Consider the following 26708-nt stretch of genomic DNA (forward strand, 5'->3'; position numbering starts at 1 on the left):
GTCAGCCTGCGTCTACCTCAGGGCCTCAGAGATAACAAAAAGTCATTATGTAAGCAGCCTGATGCTTTGCTGCTCTTCCAGGCTCTGGGTTACTTGCAGGGTAATGGCCCTAGCTGTTTGATTCCTGCTATATCCTCCACACACCCAGCTCTGCCTCTTGTTCATGGTAGAAACCCAGTGTCTCCCATGTGGAATGAACTCCAGCAAAGCCTCAACAGTCTTTCCCTCATCTTGCAGTGAAGTTGGGCGTGTCAGAGCTGGCTGGTTCCATTGAGCCAGAATGACCTTTTTATCCTTCAGCAACTTTGGAAGCAGTGGGAAATCACTGAAAACTCCTCCAGCCTCTAAAGTGTCTCTCTGACCTTTGTGGGAGCTCCCGGAAGTGAGGAGTTTTTCTTTTTCTTTCTAAAATGTGTTTATTGAGATGGCTTCCCATTCATCTTGATTCAGGGTACTGTTAGTGCTGCTTCCTCCTGAAGGAATAGCCTTCTGTAAGCCTTGCCTTTCCTCCTGTAGGCTGGCAAGGACAGCGGAGCAGCCAACATACAGAACTATGTCTGTGCGTGGCTGAAGACCGTGGTGATTTTACAGCAACCTAGGCATTTCACATTCATGAAGTAGGAATTGGGGCTCCGCACCAGGAGTTTCTTCTTGTGTTTCCTCTTCTCCTCTTCCAGAGAGGAATTAAGGAGGTTTTTTATGAGAGGCATGTTCTCATAGGGTGGCCATCACCGCTGGAAAGGAAGTGAGGAGTCTTTTGTTACCCACAATGCCCCTCTGCCAAAAACCTGGGTTTGAGCAGCTGGCCGAATCTGACATTCTGCATCTAGTTCTCTTTTTTCTTCCACTATTTATCTTCACCGTACTCTCATCCTCCTTTTAAAACTTCAGGACTCTGGTTCTGTCCTGTGCCTTCCCCTCTGCTCTCACCCTCCTCTGTTCACTGGCAATGGTGGGACTTCTCTCCCACCCCAGGTAAGACGTCTTCCTGAGCTGTTTCTGCTGCCTGCCCATGGCAGGGTTCACTGGAGACTGTGCCAGGGGACAGTTTGTAGGGCTGTGTTAGCTGAGATGCAGAATCTCTTGGTGTTTCCTCTTTGCCTACCCTGGAACTCTGCCACTGTCCTCTTCGACTGTCTTTCTCCTATTGTCAAAAATTTTATATATGACTAAAGTTATTTAGATGAAGGGTGAGAGGTGGACAGAATAAAAACATTATTAGTCGCCCTGAGAATGTATAATAAAGGGAGTTTTATGAGGTATGACAGCTTTTGGTGGTTAATGAACCATTTGGCATTTTCTGAAACAGCGCTGGCACCAGGGCCCAACCCCGCCAGGGAGCAAGGGATCCATCTCTCTTTCCTTAGCTACGTTCCACTTTTGCTGTTTCTGCACCCATGGAAACGGTGGTATGAACATTTCCCGACAAATGACACATTTGAATCCTTTTGTAGTGGAGACTGAGTCTATTTTGCTTTTCCCCTGAGTGCTCTGTTTGGAGCTTTCTTGGACTGCAAGAAGCATCCATTTCCCCGAGAAGAGTAGAAAATGTCAAAGATGAGTCTGGTTGGAAGCCTGCTTTTCCAGTGCACTCAGAGGCAACAATGATACAGATCAACAATGCCTTGCAGTTTTCATCGGTGACCTTGATCTTCTTAGTGTGAGAAGACAAACAGAAGCCCAGCATAAACTTCTAACTAGTGAGCCTGGCCAAGCACGTATTCCTGTTGGGTGCCCTGAATCACACACTCAACACCACCGGCTGGTTTAGGGTCTCAGCTAGAACAACTTTGGACTTCAGTGACCCTGAGTGTGTCCAACCTGGGATCTCTCAACTTAAAGGTTGTTCCTTTTGGCCTCTCCTAAGTACACTCCACCTTCCCTTGGCCTGAGGGTTGATGGTCTTTGTGGCTCCATTTCAGGAGCACAGTGACTAGACTGTAATATGATCCTGGAGACCAGGTGTAAACAAGGGTTATTTAAGTAGCTTCACTAGGTATCACACTACCTGCTGGTATTATCTTCTCTCAAGCTGGTGTGAATCTCAAGGCAGCCATATAAGTAAATAATAGGATGGCTGAAGATAGCACTTAACCTCCATTGAACTCCTATTATGTGGCAGGTGCCAGGGGCAGCACTTGTCATCACTAGCCTTCCTGGTCTTCACAGTATTCCTAGATAGCAGATATTAGTCTTCCCATTTTGCAGATGAGGAAATTGAGTCTTCAAGAAATTAAGTAATTTGTCCAAGGTACACAGCTAGTGGGTGGCAGGACTAGGACTTGAACACAAGCCAGACTGACTCTAAAATGATGCTTTTCACACACCTATGAAGGCTGTAATGATTGTGCAAACACCAAACACTTGAGCAACTGGGTGTGAGTCTGGGTTACAGGGAGATTCTTAGATTTAGGCTTAAGAGGTTGTGTTATCCAGAGCTAGCTCTATTACCCTAGAGGATAATGCATACTAGGACCACTTTTCTTCCATTTTATCACCTTCCGTTGCAAAGGTGAGCATGGTAAAGACCATACCAATGATATTTCTTAAAAAATAAGGATCTTGCAGCCACTACTCACTGCCCTCCCTACCATTGATACCTATGAATACTGCTTGTTCCTGAGATGAGAAATGCTTTGCCTCATTTAATGCCCCCCCTACAGACTCTTTATTATTGGGGAACAGTATTCCACAAACAAAGGTATTTGTTCAAGTCAAATCTTGTTTTGTTTGCAGAGAATGTCAAAACAGTCCATTGGAAACTGGGAGCTGATAAAGAAGTGTGGGTGTGGGTGATGGGCGAACACCCCCTGGATAAACCCTACGACGTGCTCTGCAGTGAGATCATTGCTGAGAGGGAGCAGCTGAGAGCAGAGAAGGAAGCAGAGGAGCTCAGGTGGGAGACTGCAAATCAGTGAGAAACTGGCCGGATTTTAACAGACACTGCAAGGATGCCTCTGGCCCACAGTATCTGGAGGAAGAGCAGGGTGGGATTGGAGGGCTGTGAAGATGATTTTGGGTCTCTCTGCAAAGCGTGTTCATATTTTCAGTGAGTCCCTTTATTCCCACAATGCTCTTACATCTGCAGGCTCCCTTTGCCACTTGTCATCCCAGCGCTAGCTTCTCCACTGATCACCTCTGGCTTCATAGAACCATGGGCAAGCAGTGCAGGCTTCACAGTGGGTCATCAGAAACATCAGTAAGAGCTACAGTGATCATCCAAGCTCCAGGCCTCCAAAGAAGAAGATCTGTTAGATGTGGGCAGCTGAATACACAAGCTCTTTAGATGCTTCCTTGTGTCAAGGATTAGGAATTCAAAGAGCAACAGAGAGATTCTTTTCTAGGAGGAGAAACAGGAAGATACAGAGCCAGTTGCACTGATGCAGGCTGTGCTGAGCTGTGATTAAGGTATAGGTGGAGAAGTAACCTAGACTAGGAAGGGCGATAGCATTCTGATTCACATGAGAGGTGAGCGCTAAGCTAAGCCTTGAAGAATAAGCTGAATTTCTAGCTACAGAGGGCAGTATGGCACATACTGGCACATATGGCACATATGGTCAATATGGCACAGTTAAGACCTGAATTTGACTTTAAACAACTTTTGGCGGAATGGTGGATTCTTTGGGGGTGTTTAGAGGATATGTGGGCAAGTGGTAGGAGATCAAGGGCCATACTGTGAGACACTTCAGTTGCCAGGATGTAAGGATCAAGACCTTTTTCTGTGGGCAGTGAGGTTTTGAGAGGGACATATTGTAATCAACTGTACATACAGGAAGGTGACCTGGAGAGCACATGGAGGCGGGTGGTGATCCTCTGTGCTACCAGGGTGGCCTCTGCAAAGTTGTGTTCCCTTGGGGCCTCCTCTATCTAGGACAGTGGTACGGACAGCCTAATCTGAGCTGGTGAGATGGAAATTGGAACTGAGATGAGGGCCTTGTTCCAGTCTCCAGGAGCTGGTGGTGCTGCCCCCAACTCCCGTGTTGTTAGAAATGTTGTTAGAAATACACATTTGGAGGTAGTGGGGGGATTTGCTGCTGATCTTAGGAAGGTGATGTATTATAGAGTCTAGCTTCTCACCCAGGAGTTGGGTGGACCTCAGTTCAAATCCTGGCTGTGCCCATGGAAGATACTAGATAACTTACAAGATTATTTTTTTGAGCATTTTTACAAAGCAAATATAGCAAAGCCTTCTTGCTAGGTTATTGTAAAGATTTAGTTTATGTCTTTATAGAACCTAGCAAAAAGCCTGGCAGGTTATTAACACTGTTACCCACAGTCACTGACTTTCGTGAAGTTTAAAAATATACATTTGGTGTGGAAAAGCTGTCCATGCTGAAGAATGTTTTTGCTGATTTCACTCTGATTTCTCCTCAGAAAAACTCAGTCTGATGAATTCACCAACAGCATGAAAACAAAATCACAGTACTACAACCAGCCAGCACCAAATCACATATGTGAGACAGCAGCAGAAAAGGAAGAAGTGAAGCCAACATCTACACCAGAACCAACCCTCACAGGAGAGAACACTAAAGTGAGTCTTGCACACCTGCAAATGTGCAGAATTTCACAACAAGGGGAGAGGATGACATTGGAGCCGTTAGACAAATGTGAGCATGATCAGGATCATCAGCTGGATTTCCTGGGGAAATATCTCCTGCTTTTAAAGTCCTGCTATTTGTTTCATTTTGAGGGAATTGGCTCATCTGTGTCATGCAAAAGATAAAGCACCCCTCTTTAATGGAACTGAGGGTACTAGGAGTTCTAGGAATACAATTGAGTATTTAAACAGAGTCTCTGATTTTTTTCTCATTAACTGTCTTCTATAGCAGAGGTCAACAGATTTTTTTTTTTCTGTAGAAGGCCACATAGTATTGGGGACATGAATGAACCTGGCTGTGTTGTAGTAAACTTTTACTTCACAAGCCAATCACTGGACTGAATTTGACGTATTTGTGATATGCATTCTGTTTTATTGAGCTCTCCTGCCCCGCCCTTTTTTCAAAGAATCAAACCATCAGTGTCTTTTTGGCTTCATGGATTCTGCCTGTAATCGTGGGGGACAGTTATTTTTCCAACACAATAGAATTCCATACTTATAACTATTAAAAATTCTCTTACAGCCCAGGTGACTTAACAAAGCTCAAACGTAATTTGCTGCTAGGATTATAGTTTGAAAGAACAACAGAATTCTATTATAAAGTGTCTTTTCTGTCGGGAATTTAATTACACTGTGAATTAATGGGGGATTTGCAGTTGTTTGACTTCAGCCTTACCACGGTGATTGCATGTGCTCTTGATGTCTTTGATGCTGTCAACTGGGATACAGTTATCTGTCCTGACTACTTTTTGGGGGCTGGTAATATTCTTACAACTAGTATTACTCCAGAGTTATTATATGGCAAGGCAGACACAGACTGGTAAGTGTCTCATTTGATGCTTATGACATTATAAATTAGAGTCTGTTTGTATTTCTTCTTTCTATAGACGAGGAAACGAAACTGAAGCTAGGTTTGGTTAACCTGCCCAAGGTCTTATTCACACTCAGGTCGACATGACACCTAGGTCATTCCTTAACATTAACTTTTGTTCTGATTACCTTATTAATAAGAGAAATGCAAAGAAATTTCATGAAGTGCTATAAATATAAGGTTCAAAATATGTAGTACAAAATTCTAAAATTTGTTTTACGTCCCAGAGTCAGCCCTGAGGACTTCCTTCATATGCTAGTAAGGCACCCAAACTTTCCCAGATTGAGGGTATGTTCAACATGTTTAATATCGATCTCCAGCAGCTCCCTTTCCAACAGCCTAAAAAGAAAAGCAACAGCAACAACAAAAATCCCCCTTCATGAGCATTAGAAATGTATACTCACCTTTGCACTTGAATTACAATATTTTTTAGTAATTTTTTTCAAAAGTAAGACCAATGATTAAAATTGAAACTAGATACTATGGATGTCATTCAAACATAATGCAAATATTACAGGGAGAGTGGCATTACTCTATTCCTTGCTGGTCTATCTAAACCCAAATAGAAAGAGTTAAGGGGGGGGGGTAGACTGAAACCTGTAGGGACAATGAATATGGAAATAAATAGGTGAAGCATTTTTACATTTCTGCTTTCCATTTTTCCCTGTGTCGGAGATCTGTCGTGTCACCCATAATGTTCTCTCTGACAGCAGGATGCTGAGGGAGGCTGGTGATCATGCCAGCTATGCAGAAATTTAGATGTCAGGTCATTTTCTCTTACATGTGCCATCACTAAATGGTGGATTTACCATGTTTATTGTGAGCCCCATGTTACTGTTGTAGGTTGGATATGGTCCCTGAAAATTCATGTCTGCCCACAGCCTCAGAATGTGAGCTTATTTGGAAACAGGGTTTTGCAGATGTAATTAAGGATCTCAAGGTGAGGTCATCCTGGGTTTAGAGTGGGCTCCAAGTCTGATGACAGTTGTCCCTAGAAGGCAAAGGCAGAGATAGATTTGAGAGACAGAAACACAGAAAGAGGTCAAGTGGAGACAGAGGGAGAACCATCCTGCTTGCAGTGGTTGTGTTGGATAGAAACCTACCTTGTATGTATTTGTAAAACACATAGAATTTAATTTAGAGTTTGCAAAGATTTTTCTCACACAGTTTATTTCATTACATCTACAATATTCTTATGAAGTAAATAAGGCAAGTGTTAGCATTTCTTTTGTACAGGTGAAGAAACAGATATTCAAAGAGACTGCATGTTTTTCCCCCCGAAATGCAGATAGGAAAGTCCTTGTTTGTGCTCATCTACTTTGGTTTGCAGTCTTACCATAACTTTGAGGTACTTAAATCAAAGCTCATTTCCTTTACTTAGATCTCTTTCAGATGTAAACTCTGGTGGGAAATCAAAACTAGAGTGCTAGAAGTCACCTGAGATGTTTCCAAAATGCAACTTGAATTCTCAGCACATCTCTCCAAGTTTCAGCTATCATTTAATTATGATGTCTAAAGCATAGCATCTTTAAAATTCCATTGTCATACAAAGCCTAAGATGCACTATAAAAAGAAAATCTCCCAATAGACTTTATTGAGCTTACTGATCATAATGCTTATCTGCACAACCATGAAGGATTTTGAGAGCCACCAATTTTCTGGATTTATAAGCAATATTCAGAGAAAATCAGCAATGGATTTACTAAAGTAGCCTTGTTAGACTTGTAATAAATGTGTCCATGACATCTCAGCACCAGAAACTGTGTCCTATATTCTAATAGAGTACTCCAGTCCTGCCTGAATTTTCTACTGGTGTGATCCAGTCTTCCTGGAGCTATGGAGAGTGGATGAAAGTTAAATTCAACCCAAACACTGATGCACATTCACCATGGTAGAAGCTTTTATGGGAGAGTTGCTTACTTGTAGCATGCTGTGCATCTAATTCATCATGGCTTCTGCTATCTGTACCAAAGTGTAGGAGTAGACTGAATTGCTTTCTGCCTTAGCATTAAGCAGTGTTTTTCAGCTATGCGCTGATAACCTTATGAAAAGATTGAGGCAAATGTATAGACAGAGTCCATAAACTTTGGCCCATGAAGTTGGAGTCAGTCTCACAGTTTCCTCTTTATTGTCCTCCCTCTTTACCCGTTAATTTTTTGAATAAGATGAATTTGGATCAAAAGAATGCCAAGGCCAGCTTCAAGAAAGGAAACAACACATGAAAGGAGCATAGCCAAGCCAGGCAACAGTGGCATATACCTCTAATCAGAGCTATTTAGGAGACTGAGGAAAAAGGATTGCAAGTTCAAGGCCAACCTGGGAAACACAGTGAGGACCTGTTTCAGCATATCAATGAGTATCAATCTCTGTTTCAGCATATCGATGATTCAATCTCTAGTACCACAAAATGAAGAAGGAAGGAGAGAAGAAAGGGAGGGAGGGAGGGAGGAAGGAAGGAAGGAAGGAAGAAAAGAAAAGAAAAAAGAAAGAAAAGAAAAGAAAATTCAGAAGGAAAGCAGGCAAGCATGATAGAGAACATAGCCAGGAACCAGGCATATTAGTTGGGGAAAAGGCAGATTTTCCTTGATGCTGGTTATGGGGTGACAATGGCTGGGATGAGGGGCTTGGTGGTTTGCGTATCTGTGGTACTGTACAGTTCCCCAAAGACTCACATTCAGTGTGTCATTTCAGCCTCACAGCAACCATCGAAAGAACGAGGCAGAGATTTTTGTTCTCCAAGTAGAAGATTCAAGGACAATGGTCTGTGAAAGCCCAGATTAGAGATGGAGCTGGGGGCTGCTCACTTCAGATCCCTGTCCTTCTCTGTCCAGGGAAAGTGTTGCATCTGTAGCTGCGTGGTCACCCTGCTGCGGTCAGGATTCAGGACCTGTTGTGGACCTTTTATTCCCATGGTGGGCAGAATGCTGTAGTCCTAGCTTTCTTAGCTTTAGATTAAAAGGAGCTATCTCAACAAGAAATACTGGAGCAGAGCAAGAGGAGGCCCTGAGGCAGCAGTGAGGAACAGGCAGGATTAAATCTCACTGCCCGGGACCTGGAGCAGCCCGATTCACACAGACGGGACTTCTCTATGGCCACAGCTGTCACCCGCCAGTTCCCTCCTGTGTGGGTTTCTGATCTTCAAGAAGGCTGGCTGGGCAAGTTTGATAAATTTTTCCAGCACCTGTTTTTCATCTGTAAGAATGGGGACTTAAAAATACCTGCCATAAAAGGATTGCCAGTTTGAGTACCCCTGCATAATCTAGCAGCCTAGTGAGATCCTGTCTTGAAATAAAAAATATAAAAAGGGGCTGGACATGTAGCTCATTGCAAAGGCCCTGAGTTCAGTCACCAGTACCAAAAAAACAAAATGAAGACAAACAAAATAAAGCAAACAAACAAGCAAAAACCCTACCTCCCTTATTTATCTTATGGAATTTTGGGTAAAAACAAATCACCGGAGATAATCTACTTAGAAATGCTTTGAAAGTTGCAAATCTCAGTACAAATCAGAGGAGCTGGTTACTCTAACTAGAAATGCTGGAAGCCTGGCTTCCTGCATGCTAGTCTCTTCTCATGACACCCCACTGTCTGTCCTGCGGAACTGGGTTGAGAAAACCCATGACTCTCTGAGGAATACTCATGCCGGGTTTCATGTGTGTGATGTAGGATGCTATGGAACCACGAGGGAGACATAAGACAAGGCCTTCCTCCACTTTGAGAGTCTTAATCCCACTAGGGAGAAGAGAAGCAGTTAGAAGCACAGAATGAGACAAGATTTAATCAGGTTCCTGGTGGAGAGGGGCCCATTGGTTTGGAGAAGGCGGGGATGGAGAGGAGTGGAAATATGAGAAAAGGATACAGAAACAGGGGGAAAGAATCCTCAGTTCTGGGGTGCAGAACATCAGGGAGAAGAGCTGCAGAGCCTTCTGTATGTGGAGCTACATGGAAAATAACCCGGTTCCATCACATACTTTGGCTCCAACACTGAAAGAGAGTGGATGGTGAGAGGCTACGTTCTGGAAGTGGAAACAGGCTTGTCTCATGTGTTAGTTTTGGGTTTCTGTCATAACAGGTAGCTAAATTTGGTGCCTTCAGAGAGTTAAGCCATTTCTCACCTCAGATGTCTTCAGGTCAGAAGTCTTGTGTGGCATGGCTGGGCTCTCTGTTTATGGTCTCATAAGGCTGAACTCAAGGTGTCAGCCACAAAGGGCTCTTGTTTGGAGATGGTGGAAAGGAATGTGTTCCTGGGCTTATCTAAATTGCTGATCAGATGGGGACCGCTTTGCTTCCTTACTGTCAATCAGGGGACAGCCCTTGCTACTGGAAGCACCTGCATTCCTTGGTTTCCTTTCCATGTGGGCTCCACCAGCAAGGGTGGATCAAGTTCCCCTCTTTCCTAGAATCTCTCTGACTCCCCTCTCCCAGCTGTTGGGGAAAGTTGGCTGCTTTTAAGGGGTGGTAAGATTGGATCGTCCTGTGGGATAACCCAGGATACTAATTCTGATGTAATGTCTGTTCTTTTGCCATGTAACATGATAGATTATTAGGTTTATGAGTATTAGATTATGAATTTTTGGAAGGGAAGATCATTCTTTCCATAACCCCTTTAGGAAATGGCCAGCAGTCCAGATCTGTCATCCCTATCTAAAACATCTAGACCAAGATGTGTTTCATATTTCAGACTATTCAAGGTTTTATAAAAGAAATACTATGCATCTCCAATATAATATATACCCCACAGGTGAGGTTCAGACAGCACATTGTAATCAAACATTGTAAATATTGTGAATAGCTTTGTGCTAGTTCAGGTCAGGCTTTGTCTTCCCTATGAGTGATGCATTTTCAGAGATTTTGGATTTCAAGAATATCAACAAAAGATTGTTTCTGAGCTTGGGTAATGTAATGAAAGCAAGTCGGAAGGGCCAGACTTTCTTCGTCTTGTTTCTGCAGGAGTTTGGTTTCCTTATTTACAAACTGAGATTGTTCAGTGTGGCAGCCACACAGCCAAAGTATGAGGGCTGTACCAGGGCAGACATCACTAATTGATTGCTACACTCTTTACTGATGAGCCAGGGCAAGGCCTCACTCACATCCTTGTTGTCAGACTGTTCCAGACAGCCCAACCATACTTTAAGAGTCAGTCACATACATGGAATCTTATTGCTCAAATGATTCCTCACAAGCTTCCTCCTAGCACCAAACACAATCCTAAACCAACACCCATGCCTGTATGACCTGAAGAGAATCTAATGTTTTCTCATATCACTGCTGGCTTTTCCTTGGGGTTTCTGTACAGTTTCCATTGATAAGCCACATCATGAAGTTTGGGCTTTAATGATCAAGCAGCAGTTGGGCAGGGAGGTGACGTGCAAGGTCAAGGTTAATTCAATGTCGGTTCTGTGAATACAGCACAAATTGAAGTGTTCAGTGGTCAAGAGGTGATTGTATGTGGAGGTCCTTTGCACTACAGCCCTCCTTCTTACCCGCTGCTCAAAAACCTCTCTTGGTCCACCTGGGAAATAGCTACTTCTTGCCCTTCTCAAAAATGTAGAGTCACATCCTTTCCTCCACGGAACTGTTTCTGAAGATTTAGCTAGAATTCTAAACAGCCAATCTGTAGGTTTGCTTTTGGATTATTTTATACTTGTGTGATTTGGGCTACAGCTTCGTTAGACAGTGTTCTCATTTGAGGTGGCCCCTTCAGAGCAGTGGAAGATTTTCCAAGTATGGGAATGCAGAATTTCTGCTTTACCCTGATAGCCACAAGAAGCAAATCTGGGGGTTCTGGCCAGAGTTATTTGACCCCCTCCTATGAGGTTGAGAACATTTGAGGTCCAGTATCAGAGCATCTTTCGATCCATTCAGGGTAATTGCTACAAAAGAATTTGAAAAGTGGATATTAAAGTCCGATGCAGTAGCCCATGCTGTAATTCCAGCTACTTGGGGGATTGAGGCAGAAGAATTGCAAGTTTGAGACCAGCCTGGAAATCTTAGTAAGACTGTCTCAAAAGTGAGAGAGCGAGAAAAGGGGCGGGGACACAGCCCTCAGAAGTCCATCCCCAGAACCACCAAAGCATTTTTATTTTTTAATTTAAAACTTTTATTTTACCAAACATGCATCCAAAATTAAGAATGCCCAACTAAATGCCAGATACTTGGAAGCTGCGCTGTTCACACAGTAATAGGAGACATCTAGTCTGGGGGCAACGGCAGCTTCTGTACTTAGAGGCAACTCTGCATCTTGGGGCATACTGTCCGTTGAAGTCCCCTGAAGTCCTTCAACTGTAAGTTCCTGTTCTTATCTGGAGCCCAGGCTTGGTTCTTCTCATTTCTCAGAGGATGAGTTGGAGGCGAAGGGAGGCTGGTTGGTTTGTCCACTCTGAGGAAGAGGAGGATGAAATAATACCCAGGTTAGAATTGATATATAGGTTTTCCTCTATGAAGCTGTTGCCTTCCGTGAAATAAATATCTGCCTTATCCTTGTCTTTGCCAGGGGTACACAGCTAAGGAATCTCAGCTATGATGCTCTGCTCCATACTTGGGGAGAGTGCTATGGTTCTGGGTGGATCACAGGGAGCAGCTGTCAGTGTTCCTGGGAACCTGTCACTGAACCGGAGGTGATGGTTAGGATTTAGCTGTCCTCAGCCAGGTTTGGAGACGTGTAGGTGGGGAAGCAAAATCCTTTCCCAGAAAAGGACAAGTGTGATGGGGAGCTAATGGGATGCAGAGAAGATGACAGGTGAGGCACCGTGGGAACAGCTCTTCCCTGCCGGGGGAGTTGGATGGGGAACTGGTAGCTCCCCATCACCTGCAGCCCTTAGGCACTGTCTACTGTAGACAGCAGGAGATGCCGGAGGACAGAGAAGGCTGAGCACAGATGGGAGAAAGGCAGTGGATGCTAACTCAAAGATAAGGCCCTTTGTGTTTGTCTGCTTATGGGTCATTTCCAGTCTGGGAACTCATTAATCAGTGGACCCACTGTCCTTGCTCCTGAAGGGGACCTTGAATGAAAGTATATCTGCTCATTTTTAGATTTTATCTCCAGAGAATTATTCCACTATTCTTACAGAAATGGCCTTCAGAGTTGGCCACCCAACAAAAGAATAGATTAAAAAAGAACACAAACACCAGGAATTCAAACCATTACAATAAAGAATTTTTAAAAAGGCCTTGCAGCTAGCATATTAAAAAGCCTCGAGCAAGAGTCTTCTCAGTCACATCTTTAACCAAGTGATTAGTTAGAGATGAGACCTTTTGCCTCTGCACTCCCTTGCTCCGCTACACAAACACAACACAAACACACACCCAGCAGCATATTGCATGCACACATGCACAAGTGTGTGCAATTTCCCACTTCCCCATGTCTCTCATACTTGCTTTTAAATCTGTCATTTCACTATGACAAGAAATGATAACAGAAACACTCCAGTAAAATGTACATTGCAATAGTGTATGTGACACTGAAGCTGCGGTGAGTTTTAGCTATGTTTTTAACTGTTCCTGTAACTCAAAACAACATGTTCTTATACATAGATAGAGTTGAAGAGCTACCAATAGAATAATTTTAAGACATAACGAAGAACTTCCTCTTAGGTTTGCTTTCTTCCCCACCTCTTCTCCCAAGCAATTAACCAGCAGTTTTCGAGTGCTGGATTTTAGTTGTTTGCTTCTATAAAGGAGTGATTTAAAAGCTTCAAAGACCAGACAGTTTCCTTCAAACAACAGAAACGAATATGTTGAGTTGTTTTTTGTTACTGATTCACCTCAAAGTGCTATTGCTCAGCAGTGAAAGTTTAGGGTTGCCTGTGGCTTGGGCTTTCTCTAAAGTGGGGGTTGACAGCAACCCAAAACTAACACATGAGACAAGCAATCAATTAGTGATGTCTTCCTCTGTGGAGGAAAGGATGTGACTCTACATTTTTGAGAAGGGCAAGAAGTAGCTATTTCCCAGGTAGGCCAAGACAGGTTTTTGAGCAGCGGGTAAGAAGGAGGGCTGTAGTGCAAAGGACCTCCACATACAATCACCTCTTGAAAAAAAAATTGTTCAAGGTGACCAGGCAGCAGTGAGCAGTGAAGTTTAGTGGGAAGAGAAGAGGGATTGAGAAGCCTGCACCCCAGCCTCAGCGTAGACACCTTGAACCTGGTGGAGCCAATGTGATGTGGCCTGGGACCAGTCTGCAGGTGGCCAAATTGCCATGGTAGGTCAGGTGCACACTTATGGTAAACCCCAGAGAGAACACAGTGAGCAAATCCATTTCTGGAACAAATGCCAGTATTTGAGGATTGAGTTGGATACAAAGAAAGAAGAGAGACAGTCTTGTCCCCAACCAGTAACTGTTTTCCGTGATGTATTTCCCTCTCTAGTACACAGGAGGGAAGCATTTCAATATTTTTGCCAGAGATAAGGTATTGGATAGACCAGACAGACACAGATGGGAGAAATTTATGCTTATCACACTGATTTGAGAATGGACTCACAATCAGAGCTTTATAAACTTCTCCAAGTACTTTCCATGTGACTAACAGAGTGTCACGGTAGTTTGTAGGATAGAATTGTATATAGAGTCACAAAATGTTAACACTGAAGTCATTCAGGCTGTTGTGATTTAAACAAAAAATGAAAGCAGTATCTTAATTAAAAAACTGAACATGGTGTCAGGTAGAAAAAAATAGATTTGTAGTCTGGAGAACTGTGCATTGCAAAGGTGATAACTCGCATTTCTTTTGTTACCATCTTCTTAACCTACAACTATATAGCAAGTGACATCTGCAATGATTCACTGTGCAACTTCTTGGAAGCAGTGTACTAGGAAGAAAAATGAGGTGTCCTGAGTCAGGAGACTTGAGGTCAGCTTCAGCATTGGAGACAGTTGTTTATCTCCTTGCAATTAAACTAGAGGTTATAGTAGCTTCATGACATTAGGTGAATGTGAGACTCAACTGAAACACTATCAGTGAAAACAGTATTTTATGACATATTATATATGATGGGAAGTTATTTTCTATTATTGTTTGTAGCTACATCTCTATGTCCCATTACATCAAATCGTCTGAATCACTAAGGATTGAAGACTGAATATTCTCTCAACAGTCCTTTATTATTTTGTGCTTATATTTTATATTTAGCAATGCATTTATCTCTTTACTTTTATTTTTTCTTTTTCATGGATGCGAATGTTACCTGTGACCCTAGAAACTCTTCCAGATCGGAAGCACTTTTCCCAGATCTGTATCATTGCGTTTTCTGCTGTCCAAGTCTGTTGCTTGTGCATTGATTTTGGGGCTGGAGGAAAGTGCAGTGGAGGTGAACTTATGTTCATCTGTTGTGACAGTTTGATACTCTAAGTGTTCAAAATAAAAGCTATTAAGACAAGTGTGTGTTTAAAGGTGTGTTGCAGTCACACATCATGTTAGAGTTCTGTGTGTGGGGGGAGCAGTACTGAGGATTGAACCCAGGGACTTTGCAGTGAGATACATCCTCGTTCTCCTTCCCCTTTTTAAAATCTTGATACAGGGCCTTAATAAGTCACGAAAGTTGCCCAGGGCTTAAATTTGGCATCCTCCTGCCTCAATTCTCAGAGTGTAGGATTATCAGGCATGTGCCATCTCACTCAGCTAGAGTTTGCGGTATTTTTAAGTGAGAGTATTCAATAGTCTCTGTCATGAGTTTTCAAGGGGACAATATTAAAGAAAAGGGGAATGATTTCCTCAGGTCTCTATTGTCCTGATTCATGTTTCAATATAATTACTCTATAGGGAACAGATACTGTATTTTCAGTAATAAAATTTAAATTTATGTCCCGCTTTTCATCTTGTTAGTCTTTTGGCCTTAGGAAACTCTTCCTGTTCCCAATCACTATTTGTAGCTTCATCAAAGCACAATTTGTAACTCTATTGTCCCTGTCCTGTTATTGCAGAAACAAAAGCTACGGCTTGGTATACTTAGTTTATTAGTGTTTCAGTCATCATGGGGAAGCTGTCTTTTTATTAAAAATGGTTTGGAAGAGGCAGATCTGATCATTTCAGGGACATGGTTAGCAAGATGAGTGAATTACAGTCTATTGGTGTTCAGAATACTTAAATATAGGCTATCTTGATGAATAGTAAACTACATTATATATCTTTTAATGATAGAAAATGTGTTTCTTCATTCATCACGTATGTATGAGGCCCTACTAAGTGCATCTGCCTGTTCTGTTTGTTGGTAGTTCACACAGCAGTGAGCCAAGCTGGCTTGGTTTTTGCCCTTGTGGAAGTTACTGTTCTAATCATCATCCCATTGAGAAGTGTTTTGGATCTCCGAGGTGTAAGACCTGGACTGAGTAAATACTTAGTGTTGTCTTTTCAAAAATAAACTCTTGTTTTTTCCCTGTCCACTCACCATTTTCATCTTTAGCACAGACACTGAATGCTTAAAGACTTCTGTTAATTGGAATTTCCTGGTTTAGTTTCAATTACAGGCATTTGGCATTTGTCTGACTGTGTAACCCTACTTTTAAAAACTGTGACTATTAAGTTAAGAGCCAGAATGAATGGTTTTCCAAATCAGTTTTAAAAGCAAGTATAATTAGAATAATCCTTCTCATGTGACACCTGTTCTCTGGTGAAATAATAACCATGTGGTATTAATGCCAGCAACATCTGTTTGTAATTCATTTGCTTATGTAGATTTGAGTCTTGTGCTTCTGAGTTTAACTGTATTTTAGAGATACTCTCCTCTGGCCAGTCCAGGTAGAATATGCTCCTAGATGTCATCAGTCTTCATTCTAACTTGGAGTCTGCAGGATGTTCTCACCTCCCTTTGTTATTAGCATTCACTTTCTCTTTTTATTTTGGGGAGCTTCTGCATAAATCTTCATAGTACAGCAGATATGAAGCAGGCAAGATTTTCTTAGCCCTGCCTCTAGAGTTTCATCAGCTGCCAAAAATCTCTAATGTAGCAGGTGGACAGTTATGGTAGAGGCTGATGTAGGTGAGAGCACACACAGGCTCGTCTGGACCCCCATGGAAGGAGCAAGCCTTACATACAGCAGGACATAGGTTCCAGTCCCTATTCTCCTCCCTATTAATGAGTCACCTTACCTCTTGGGAAAAGGGATAATACTTACCTACTCTGACACCTGATAGGAAAGTCAAATGATGTACTAGACTTGAAAGTGCTTTGTAAGATGAAATTATGCACGTAGCTTTCTTTTTGTGTAGGAACTATGTGGAACAGTCCCTGGAAAAGAGCATCCCATGGGTGCTTTAGAGAGAACATAGTACCTTCTCTAAGGACGCCTTTGATCTTCCTTTGGAAATGCTTTGAATGGCAGTGATCTTTCTGAGGTAGTTTCCTTCTGTTATTGGCAATGCAATTCATCACTGTTTAAATTGGATATAATCTTATTAAGAGGAATTTCTTTTGGATCGCACTGTTTTTAGTATGTTATATTGTAAGTGATGCATTTCCTGGATATGTAGAACTTGGAAATGTATCTGAATGAACCTGTAGGTATTAAGTTCTTCATATTATTTTAATACTTTAGAATAATGGCAAATCTTGCATCAACTTGCAAAGCAGAACTTTTATAAATGTTATTCTTGATATAGGTGAACATTTTTGGTTTCATAGAATGCTGTAACATATGGAAGTATTTGAGTAGATGTATCCATCTCTGGAGTGGTTGCTACATTTACCAATTCTATGCTAAAACTCTTCTTCTGTGGAATCAGCTGGTGAACTTTGGTACACGAAAATAAAATCTAAAACCTCATAGACAAAGAATGCATGGCACCCTTGCCCAGCACATGTACATGGTGTCAATGGCAATCACTTCAATCCCTGACCTCAGGTCCTTCCATCATGCTATCTGGTACACATCTGTGCTTAGCTTGAGGTTGTTGTAAGAATATTAATAACCTTGAAATATAAGATAAATGCCAAAGCAGTGAGCCCATTGAAAGGGCTAGTAAGAAAAGGCACACAATGAGAAGAAAATTTCAGATAAGTTTTTAAAAGCCGGTGGTGGTGAACAGGGCATAGAGAAAACATGGCCCTGTCTGAGAAACAGCACCATGTGTGGGCCACCACTGGACTGGCAGGCAGACCCAGCCTTTCCCCATGAGTCAGCACCATTCATGGACCAGAGGTAGAGAGAACAAGGCCACACCAGCAAGCAAGCCCAGTCTAGGAACCAGCACCATGAGTGGGCCACTTCTGGACTGGAACAGCTAGATCCTAGCCCTTCAGGTGTGCAGGCTGGCAAGCAAGAAGTACAGCACCCCCATCCCCACTCCAGCCCTCACTGTAAGTGATCAGATTACCAGAGAAACACAGGCTGTGATAACTATCTAGGTGCTTCGTTGTTTCACTAACATAGTAGGTCTAGGGCCAGTGGTCTAATCATAGCTTCAGAGATATCAGTACGTAGTGTGACATCTAGGGAGGATCTCCTTCTGAGGGTTGCAGCCATTGTTGATTCCCTATGGCTTTGTTTTGGAAGTCCTGTATCATTTCCATTGTTTGGTTGGGTTGGGTTTTATTCTCTTCTGTTTTGTTTGATTATGTCAAATCCAATGGCAAGAGCAGCTAATTCAATGCTAGCAAAATGTATTATGGTAGCAATTTTGGATCTACTATAGGCTTGTTTTAAAGTCCTTTATTACATTCATTGTTTCTATTTTATTCTGTTCTGTTTGATTTTATTATGTTTGAAGTTATCTGCAGCTAAAAGGCATTAGATGCCTGTTGCTCTGGTGCTAATTCAATAAACAACCAAGAGTTTGTTTAGAGCTCAAGGGCAGAACACAATGAACATGCTGCTGACAAAATCTTGGAGCAAGACTGCTTATTACGTAGGTGTGCTGGTCAGCTCTCCATCACTACAGAACACTGAGACAATCAATTTTCCTAGAGAAAAGGTTTATCGAGGCTCACAGATTTGGAGATTTCAGTCCATGCACGAATGGCTCCATTGTTTTTGAGCCTGTGGGGAGGCAGGACATCATGGTGGCAGCATATGACAGCACAAGGCCACTCAACTCCTGACCAGGAAACAAAAGAGACACAGAGGAAGGGGCTGGGACTTGACAGTCCCCTTCAAGAGCATGCTCTTAATAACCTAAAGACCTCTTCCTGCAGCTTACTTCTATCTCCTGATAGTGATGTGGGCCTTTGGGGGACACTTGGGCCCAAACTGTAGCAACAGTTCCTGGTTCTTCAGATCCTGAGTACCGATAGAATATTTGGAACTCTTATCTACAAAATTCGAGCAGGTGTCAAGGGAGGATGGTTATTTGCCTCCTCATTTTGAACACATAAGAGACTGGTCATTTTTGTTGCCATCCCCATGGACCTTAGATCAGTGAGGAAAAGACAGGGAACTTATTTTCACAGCTATTGTCCTTATTTTAAAAATACCTTCAAAGATTTTCAGTTATTTTGAATTTTTCACAGACTTGTGCAAAACCTCTTGGAACACTTGTTCATGAATCAAGGAACTGTTTAGGGTACTGGTCTTTGTTAGATGAAAAGCAGCTAAGCATTCTTTCATAATATTATAATGACGAAAGGTAGAGAGGAGATAGTAAATAGTGATTGGGAAACTCTTGATTTACTGCTTTGCCAAGTAATAAGCACGAGGAGACTTTCGATCTATGGCTCATTTTCTTGTCACTATAATGTCCGCAAAGTGGAAAAAGCATAAACTCTGGCCCAAGGCAGCTGTGTGGTCCTGAGCAGACTGCACAACTCCTCTGACTCTTAGTTTCTTCATCTGAAAATTGGGCATTATGTCGCCCATCCCTCAGAGATGTTATTGGAACTAAAATAATAAATCACTAATGCAGCACCTGGCCATAGTAGGTCTGTAGTGATAGTAATCATTTGTTAAAGCAGCGTTTTTCGAGCTACCTGTGATGAGTGGGAATCGCTAAGGAGAGAGCGCAAAACTTCACTAGCATTTATCACGGACAGTCTCATCAGGTAAAGGTTTGAAGAAAACAGACCCGTTTTGTGCAATGCATAAATCACAATGCAAATTACCTTTTCTATTATCAGTACAGGAGGGGTGTTCTAGCTCAGGAGGGATCAGCCCCACACAATCATTCATGGTTTCAGGTTTTGGTGACCCTGAGGTCCTTGGTGGCGTGGCCACTGTCACCATTCCTAGTCAAGGAGAGAGAAAGAGCCTGGAGCAGTGCGTGAAGGATGTTTTAAGGACTTGAAAAGAAAGAGCAAATTCAGTTGTCACCTGCATTGTGTTGAGATAACTTCTTCACCTGGGCACTCCTCATCGCTGGAGCAGTAGTGTGGCTGGGTAGCCATGTACTCCAGTGCTATGGAAAGGGACATTACTGCGAAACTGGTGGTCTCTGCCACACTGGTTTCCACACAGCATGGTAGTAACCTCACACCGCCCTCTGGGCTCCTTGCCGAGTACTGGTACTGACCTTTTGCTGAAAATTTGTTAATGATTTCTGATCTGTGCCAAAACAAGAAAGAGTCCCCAGGGATAAGACATGTAAGCTATAGTAATGTGGGCCATGTTGACTATGTAGGACTGTCATGGGGTGTGTGGCTACCCACGCTGGACTTAGCTCATGCTCAGTGCCCAGAGGAAGGACAGGATCTTGTGTAACTGAGCAAGTTTTAAGAGGTACCTGTGGTGATCCTGCCAGCTTGGTCACAATGCCAGAGAGGTTTAGTGCATGCCGGGGAGGAATGACACTAGAGAATCCAGGAAAACGGATCTGGGAAGTTTCCTCCTGAGAAATCTACCTGGAACAGTATAAACAAGGGCAGGGAAAGAAGAGAGGTATGATTGAGGCTGGACTCCCTGGCTTCAAACAGGCATCCCAGGCAGATCTCCAGGCCTGGAGAGAGGTCCAGTGTTACATAGCTAAGTGCTAGAGACTAAGGCATTTCTCTTATCTGAACAAACACGGGGGATGTAGAGATCAAGCATGAAGGGAATTTAAATTAGGGAGTATTGTCAGTGTCTAGAAGTCATTGCAAGGCCCCATGGCCAGACAAGAGTAAGACACACCAAACTGTTGGCTCCTGGCTCTCCAAGAGCTTCATTTCTGTGCCCTCCCTGAATGAGGGTGCCGAGGCTTCGTGGGCCTGCTGCTCAGGTCAGGTTTGGCTCAGGAGTTCAGGTACCACTAGGAGGGGAAATTTTGGTGGCTACAGCTCTGAGGATGGTGGACAGCAATAGAGAATGTAGAAACTAGGGAAGCACTGACAGATTAGCTTTTGAAATTACATCACAGTTCTAAGTGCTACAAAAATGTGTTTCATTTAATTTTAGTCACCCTCCAGTTCTTCAAGAAATGTTCAACAAATGTTGGCAGATTCTATCAATCGTATGAAGGCATATGGATTTCACCAGGTAAAAGACTTACGTTCTGTCTTCAGGGGGCTAAATGCACAGCCATTTACACTAACGTGTCACAAATTAGTTTATTAGTCTCATGCAGAAGTGAAGCAATAGAATGTGAAATCTGTCTTAAAAACTGCAAATGCAGCTATCCATCTTTACCCATTTATCTCGGGGTGGGAACTTCTTGGATGTCATGGAAAGAACAGATGGTGGGGTGTAGCTGCTGAACTCCTCATTGGAGAGCTAAGGCAGAGGTGAGATCCTGGGCCACTGCAGACATGGAGGGAAGACTGATTTCAGAGTGACAGATGGTGTGCTCCAGGGAAGTTGATTGTGTTTCCGTGAACCTGACCCTTGAAGGAGCAGCATCTGTGCCGCCCAGGTCCACTGAGCCAGAGCTGCTGCAGGCACTGGGTCACTCCCCTGTCCATCCAGATGGGATGTTCTGCCTACAGACCAAGCCCTTCCTCACCATGCCTTTTGTTGGCACATCATACACTGTGCAAAGTGAATGAGCTGTATACTTGCACTTAGGAACTGCAGTTGGATTTGACCCACAGAAAGTCTGAAACAGCAGGATAGGAAGGTTCTGAATAGCTGCAGGCCTGGGACTGGGCTAGAGAGGGCCTGGCCATCCAGTTCTGTGGATTTCCTGATTTCTCCACAGGATGTGTGTGGACCTGGGTAGACTGCAGTTTTGAAATTTCAAGAAACTATGATGAAATTTTGGAATTCTATTCCCATATGTGTAATAGTGAGCCCTCTATCTATGAGTTAAACATGTGGGAATTCAACCAACCACAGATCAAAAATGTTTGAAAACAATTTTGCATCTGTCTACAGATTTTTTTGGTCATTATTCCCTAAACAACACAGCTTAATAAACTGGATGTAGTGGCTCTGGGCTATAATTCCAGCACTCCAGGAGGCTGAGGCAGGAGGATAAATGTTCAAGTCCAGCTTGGGCAACCTAGTGACTTAGGAGCCTCTGTCTCAAAAATATATATAATAAATTCTTATAGCATTTACATTGTATGGGGTGTTATAAAAGATGGCTTAGAGTACATGGGAGGATGTCCATTGATGGGAGGGACCTGAGTATACAGAGATTTTGATATTTGCAAGGGTTTTTGTACCACACACTTGTAGTATTGACAGCTGTACATATCTTTTCTAAAACAGCAGCAATAAAGGATCAAAGGAAATTGTCAGTGGCTTTTCTTAGACTGCATTAAGTGATCTTAAGTAAAGTCAGTTAAGAAAGCGAATCCATGTACTCATTCAACAAATGTGTACTGAGTGCTTGTTGATGTGAGGTTCTGATGTGGAAACTGGAGACACATTTAACGAACAACTTAGATAAAATTTCTGTCTGCAAGAAGCTGATTTTGAGTGGAGGAGGCAAGTGCTAAATCCACGGAGTCACTCCATCCTAAGTGCAATTGGTGAAACCAAAACAGAATTCAGGGTCCAAGGATGGCTACAGGATGGGAAGGGGGGTTTCAAAGAAGGGTCCCAGAGGGCTGCCTGAGAAGCTGACGCTGGAGCAGAGGGGAAGGGCCTGGGGAGGGCCTGACGTGGGTGTCTGGGGGAGGATGCTCCTGGCCAAAGGAGCGGTGGGGTAAAGGCACTGAGGCTGGAGCTGGCTTGGCATTGCTAAGGAGCACCTGATAATTGGAGAGAATGAAGCAGATCCCTTCCAAAGCTTCTCTAGAGCCAAGGTAATGAAACAGCTTCCTGCTCAAGAGATTGAGTAACTAGAGAGGTCAGAGCCAGATCTCATCGGCTATTGCTCTGTGAAGCTCATTAATTTTGTCTCCTTCCCCACTGTGCCCTGTAATTATGCTGCAGATTAAAAAGGAGCAGATTTACTAAACACAGTACTCCCAGACATCTGAGCAGCACCACTGAACCACGCACTGCCCGAAGTATTGTTCATTTACTATTCCTTCTTTATCCTTCTCACTTTATTTTTTTTACTTTATTTTTTATATTAATTTATTTATTAATATGAAGAAGAAAAGGTAAAACAAATTTAAGTTCACTTTAAGTTCTTGCGTACCCTAAGCCAAGATATCCGCAACAATCCTAGTTTGAGGTTATAGCTCTGATTCCTAGTCCCTTAGAAACAGATACTCTGGCATCTTCAAGACGAACCAAGCTTCACTTTTAAGTTCTTTCTGTTCAAGTTTGGAAACTGTTAGCAACACTTTTATATATTTCAGACTCAGAGTTTCCACCAACGATTGCAAATTTTAAGAGTCATTTCAAACACCAAAAGCGGACCTCTGGCTTTTATCATGCACTCTATTGTTAACAAACAGGAGGTTAGCTCTAGGCAGGAAAACAGTGTAAGAGAAAAATACAAGATGTGCAAAAGTTTAATTATATCTGAACTATAAATTATCGCTACATTCACTGTGACTTAAGACTTCCCACAGTGATCAAAGTCAAGTTTTACAACATCAGGGTTTGGTGAAACAATTTCACAGCAAGGAAGCCTTTATCTTTCTGTAGGAAAATACAGGAAGGAAAAAAAAAAGTCCTGTTCCTTGTGAAGGAGAAGGACACAAGGTCAGGCTTTGCTGGCTCACTCAGCCTGCTTTATTACTTAGCTAACCAAGGCTTTTATTGATTCATTAAGTTGTAAATTCAGTTTTGTTATGAATGCTTAGAAGGCTGTATCCAGATTTTTTAAAAAACAACTTTCTAGGATTAAGTGATTTGCTGTGTGCATTTCTCTTTAGTACAAAGTGAATTCCCTTGATTGTACTTAATATCACAGAACAGCGTACCTACAAATGGTAACAATAATAAATTTCGTTATATGTATTTTACTGCAGTCAAAAAAAAAAAAAAAAACCAGAACTCCCTTTGTAAAGGGACACTCACATTTATTACGCTGTATTTTTCCTATTCAAAGGTCATTTTATTTTATTTTGGTACTAGGGATCGAACTCATGACCTTGCTCTTGCCGGGTAAATGCTTATGCCACTGAGCTAAATCCTTAGGCTTCAAAGGTCATTTGAAAAAAAATATTTTTCTGGTTGGTCTTGAACAAAAATATTCCTTTCTGAGCCACTTAAGGTTGTGTGTAATGAGACACTGCGGGGCACAGGATTCCAGAGCATGTGCAGACCGGGCTGACACGGCTCTGGGAATGTGCAGTCCTTCAGTGGGACCCGTCAGGCTCAGCGGAATGCTGTTTACACAGGTGCTGTGACACGTTGTGTGTACCTCAGGGAAGGACATTTGAAGCTGCTGAGTGTTACACCCAAGGGAAAGGACTGTTCATTGCGTTCTTACTGTGTGTTACCTGTTGTGCTTGGCACTTTCTAAAATTCAGCCCTCACTGTATCTCCACCAAATATTCTTTCTTGTTTTACTCACGGGGAAACTGCCTGCCAGAGACTCCTCAAGGTCCTTTCAGGAATGCTGACCGGTAGCAGCGATACCAGCTTCCAGGGTTGCTGACACCAGCTGCCTCCCGGTTGCCCAGGGTTTACTAGGGGTCAGGTTTGCCTCCCATCCTTGCAGGAAGATACTGGATTTGCTCACCAGTGCTCGTTTGCAATTTTTTTTTAAACAGAAGGAAGAATCTGTGAAAATAAAACAAGATGAAGAAATAAAACAAATAGATGAAGAGAAAACCAAGCAGATTTGTAAGAACTGGAAAGAAGATTCAGAGTGGCAGGCATCTTGTGAGTACCCAGGGGCCCCAGGAGCATCTTTGAGCCTCTAGGCTGAATCTTTTACATAACAATATGATCAATCTGAGAAGGAATGAAAGTAGTCTTTGAGAGATGCCTTAACACTGAATTGTACCCAAATGTTCTTACTAAGTGATTACTCAAATGTTTATGAGTTCTTTTTGATTGCAAAATAATTCTTACTTTATTTCCGTACCATCACGATGATATAACTAGGTGATGGAATGATATCTAGCTATGAAAAGCAGGTTTGGAAGAATTTTTAATGACTTTAGAATATATTTTTATCTCTTTAGATTGCAAAAGTAAAACACTATAAAATAGCATGAAAAAAATCACGATTTTTAAAGGCTTAAATTATGAGGAAAAGAACTGAAAGGTTACTGACTCAAGGTTTCTTGATGAAGTGGGATTTAATATTATTGATCAAAGACCAATGATTACATGAAAATATACTCAACATTGCTGATTATTTGAGAAATGCAAATTAAAATACTGAGATTCCATCTCATTCCAGAGAGAATAGCTGTCCTCAAGAAATCAACCAATATCAAATACTGGATAAGTTGCATGAAAAACCCTTCTTCATTGTTGGTTGCTGGCACAATCACCCATTCGTGTAGAAATTCCTCAAAAACCTAAACATGGAAAATCTGTTGTCCCAGTTACTCCTTTTCTAGGTATCTTCCTCAAAGAGTTAAAAACATCATATTTCAATGATACATGCACATCCATGTTTATAGCAACACAATTCATAACAGCTAAATCTTGGAGGCTGCCTTGATGTTCATAAACAGATGAATGGATAAAGAGTATGTGGTATTTACATACCATGGAGTGCTACTCTGCCGTAAAGAAGGATGAATTTTAGTCATTTGTAGGAAAATGTGTACACCTCAAGTCTGTAATGCTAAGTAAAGTAAATCAGACACACAAGCTTAGGTATCACATGGTTTCTCTTATATGAGAAACTCAAAATATAAATAAAGTGCAAAATAAAAAATGAATAGTACGAAGTAGGTAGATAGACTTTTCTCGAGTGGGAAAGGAATCAAGAGGTGGAGGGAGGAAGAGAGGGGGGAAAGGCATGACAAAAGATTTAAGATGTGTTAAGTACATGTGCCAGTTCCTTTGAGGAATGTAGTACGGCACATATGTGCTTATTACAATTTTTTGAAATAGCTATTTGAATTTTTACTTCTTGTCATTTCTGACTGGAATTTTTTCCCCTAAGTTTTCAGCAGTGAATACATTATTTAAAAGTTTCATTTTATTTTTAATCTCATGTGCATTGTTCTCACAGGGTGTAGTGTGATATTTGGATACACAGAACTTTGTGACATGAAGAGCTACAGATAAGAGGTGGATGTATTGTGTCTTATTTTCACTAGTGCCTGTGGCCCAGCAGCCCGTTACTGAGCTGGCATTGCCAGAAATAAACCTCATAGGGGAATAAACCAATGCCGATGAAGGCCTAGCATGGGATGCATCAGGGTGCTAGAGTTCAAGTTTGAGAAGGGATTAGGGCATCATAAACAGAGAAGCCTAAACTGCCCTTGAGGCAGGTAATAAAGAGAACAGCAGTGGAAGGATTTGTAGGACACTGAAATCCTAAATTAGTTCCTAGTCCCAACAAATGCCATTAAAATATCTTTTGTGAAAGAAAAATATTTATAAGATCCAATCATTGGTTACCTTGTACTATGCATTGAAATCTCAGTGTACTGGGGTATTTTTGCTATGTCTTTGAAGTCAAATGTAACAGAATCTGACTGACAATGCCTGAAATACAAATACACTCAGTAAAAATTGTTTTCTGTTCTAAATTAGTCTTTAACGCTATATGGCTAAAACAACCCAAAACCCTCTTTGTACAAAGTGATACTGAAAGGCAGCCTTGAGGTACACTTGATGGGTACCAGCATGTTTTACAATGATCTAGAACATACTTCAGTGTCCTTTACTCTTTCTTCTCAGGCCAATACAGATTCAGTTCAGCTCACAATGAGCCTCACTGCTCTCTGCCCTGTCCCCAGCACACGGTGCTAAGGGATCCTGCTGCCAGGTTTCTGCTAGTGACCTAGCACACACTGCATCTCGAACATGAGTGTGTGAGCGATGCAACCCTGGCTTTACTCCTCCCTGCCCCTGCCCACTTAAATTC

The 26708-nt window shown here is 42.2% G+C and overlaps 1 protein-coding gene and 1 pseudogene across 3 annotated transcripts in view; one reads left to right on the forward strand and one right to left on the reverse strand.

Annotated features, from left to right (window-relative positions):
* Positions 1-26708, forward strand: part of Sh2d4a (SH2 domain containing 4A) — a 65112-nt gene that overhangs the window by 13474 nt on the left and 24930 nt on the right. For 2 of the 3 annotated variants that reach the window (XM_013143633.3, XM_003479338.4), the window contains exons 3-6: positions 2737-2896; positions 4375-4531; positions 20762-20842; positions 24424-24535. In XM_013143633.3, the coding sequence (XP_012999087.1) occupies positions 2737-2896; positions 4375-4531; positions 20762-20842; positions 24424-24535 (510 nt within the window). The remainder of the gene's footprint in view (positions 1-2736; positions 2897-4374; positions 4532-20761; positions 20843-24423; positions 24536-26708) is intronic. The other variant, XM_013143634.3, reaches the window with a different exon arrangement.
* Positions 458-710, reverse strand: LOC100725436 (small ribosomal subunit protein eS27-like; annotated as a pseudogene).

This window comes from Cavia porcellus, unplaced genomic scaffold (assembly GCF_034190915.1).
Source record: "Cavia porcellus strain 051 isolate PalLab524CR breed Dunkin Hartley unplaced genomic scaffold, mCavPor4.1 scaffold_24, whole genome shotgun sequence".
Classification (NCBI taxonomy): Eukaryota; Metazoa; Chordata; class Mammalia; order Rodentia; family Caviidae; genus Cavia; species Cavia porcellus.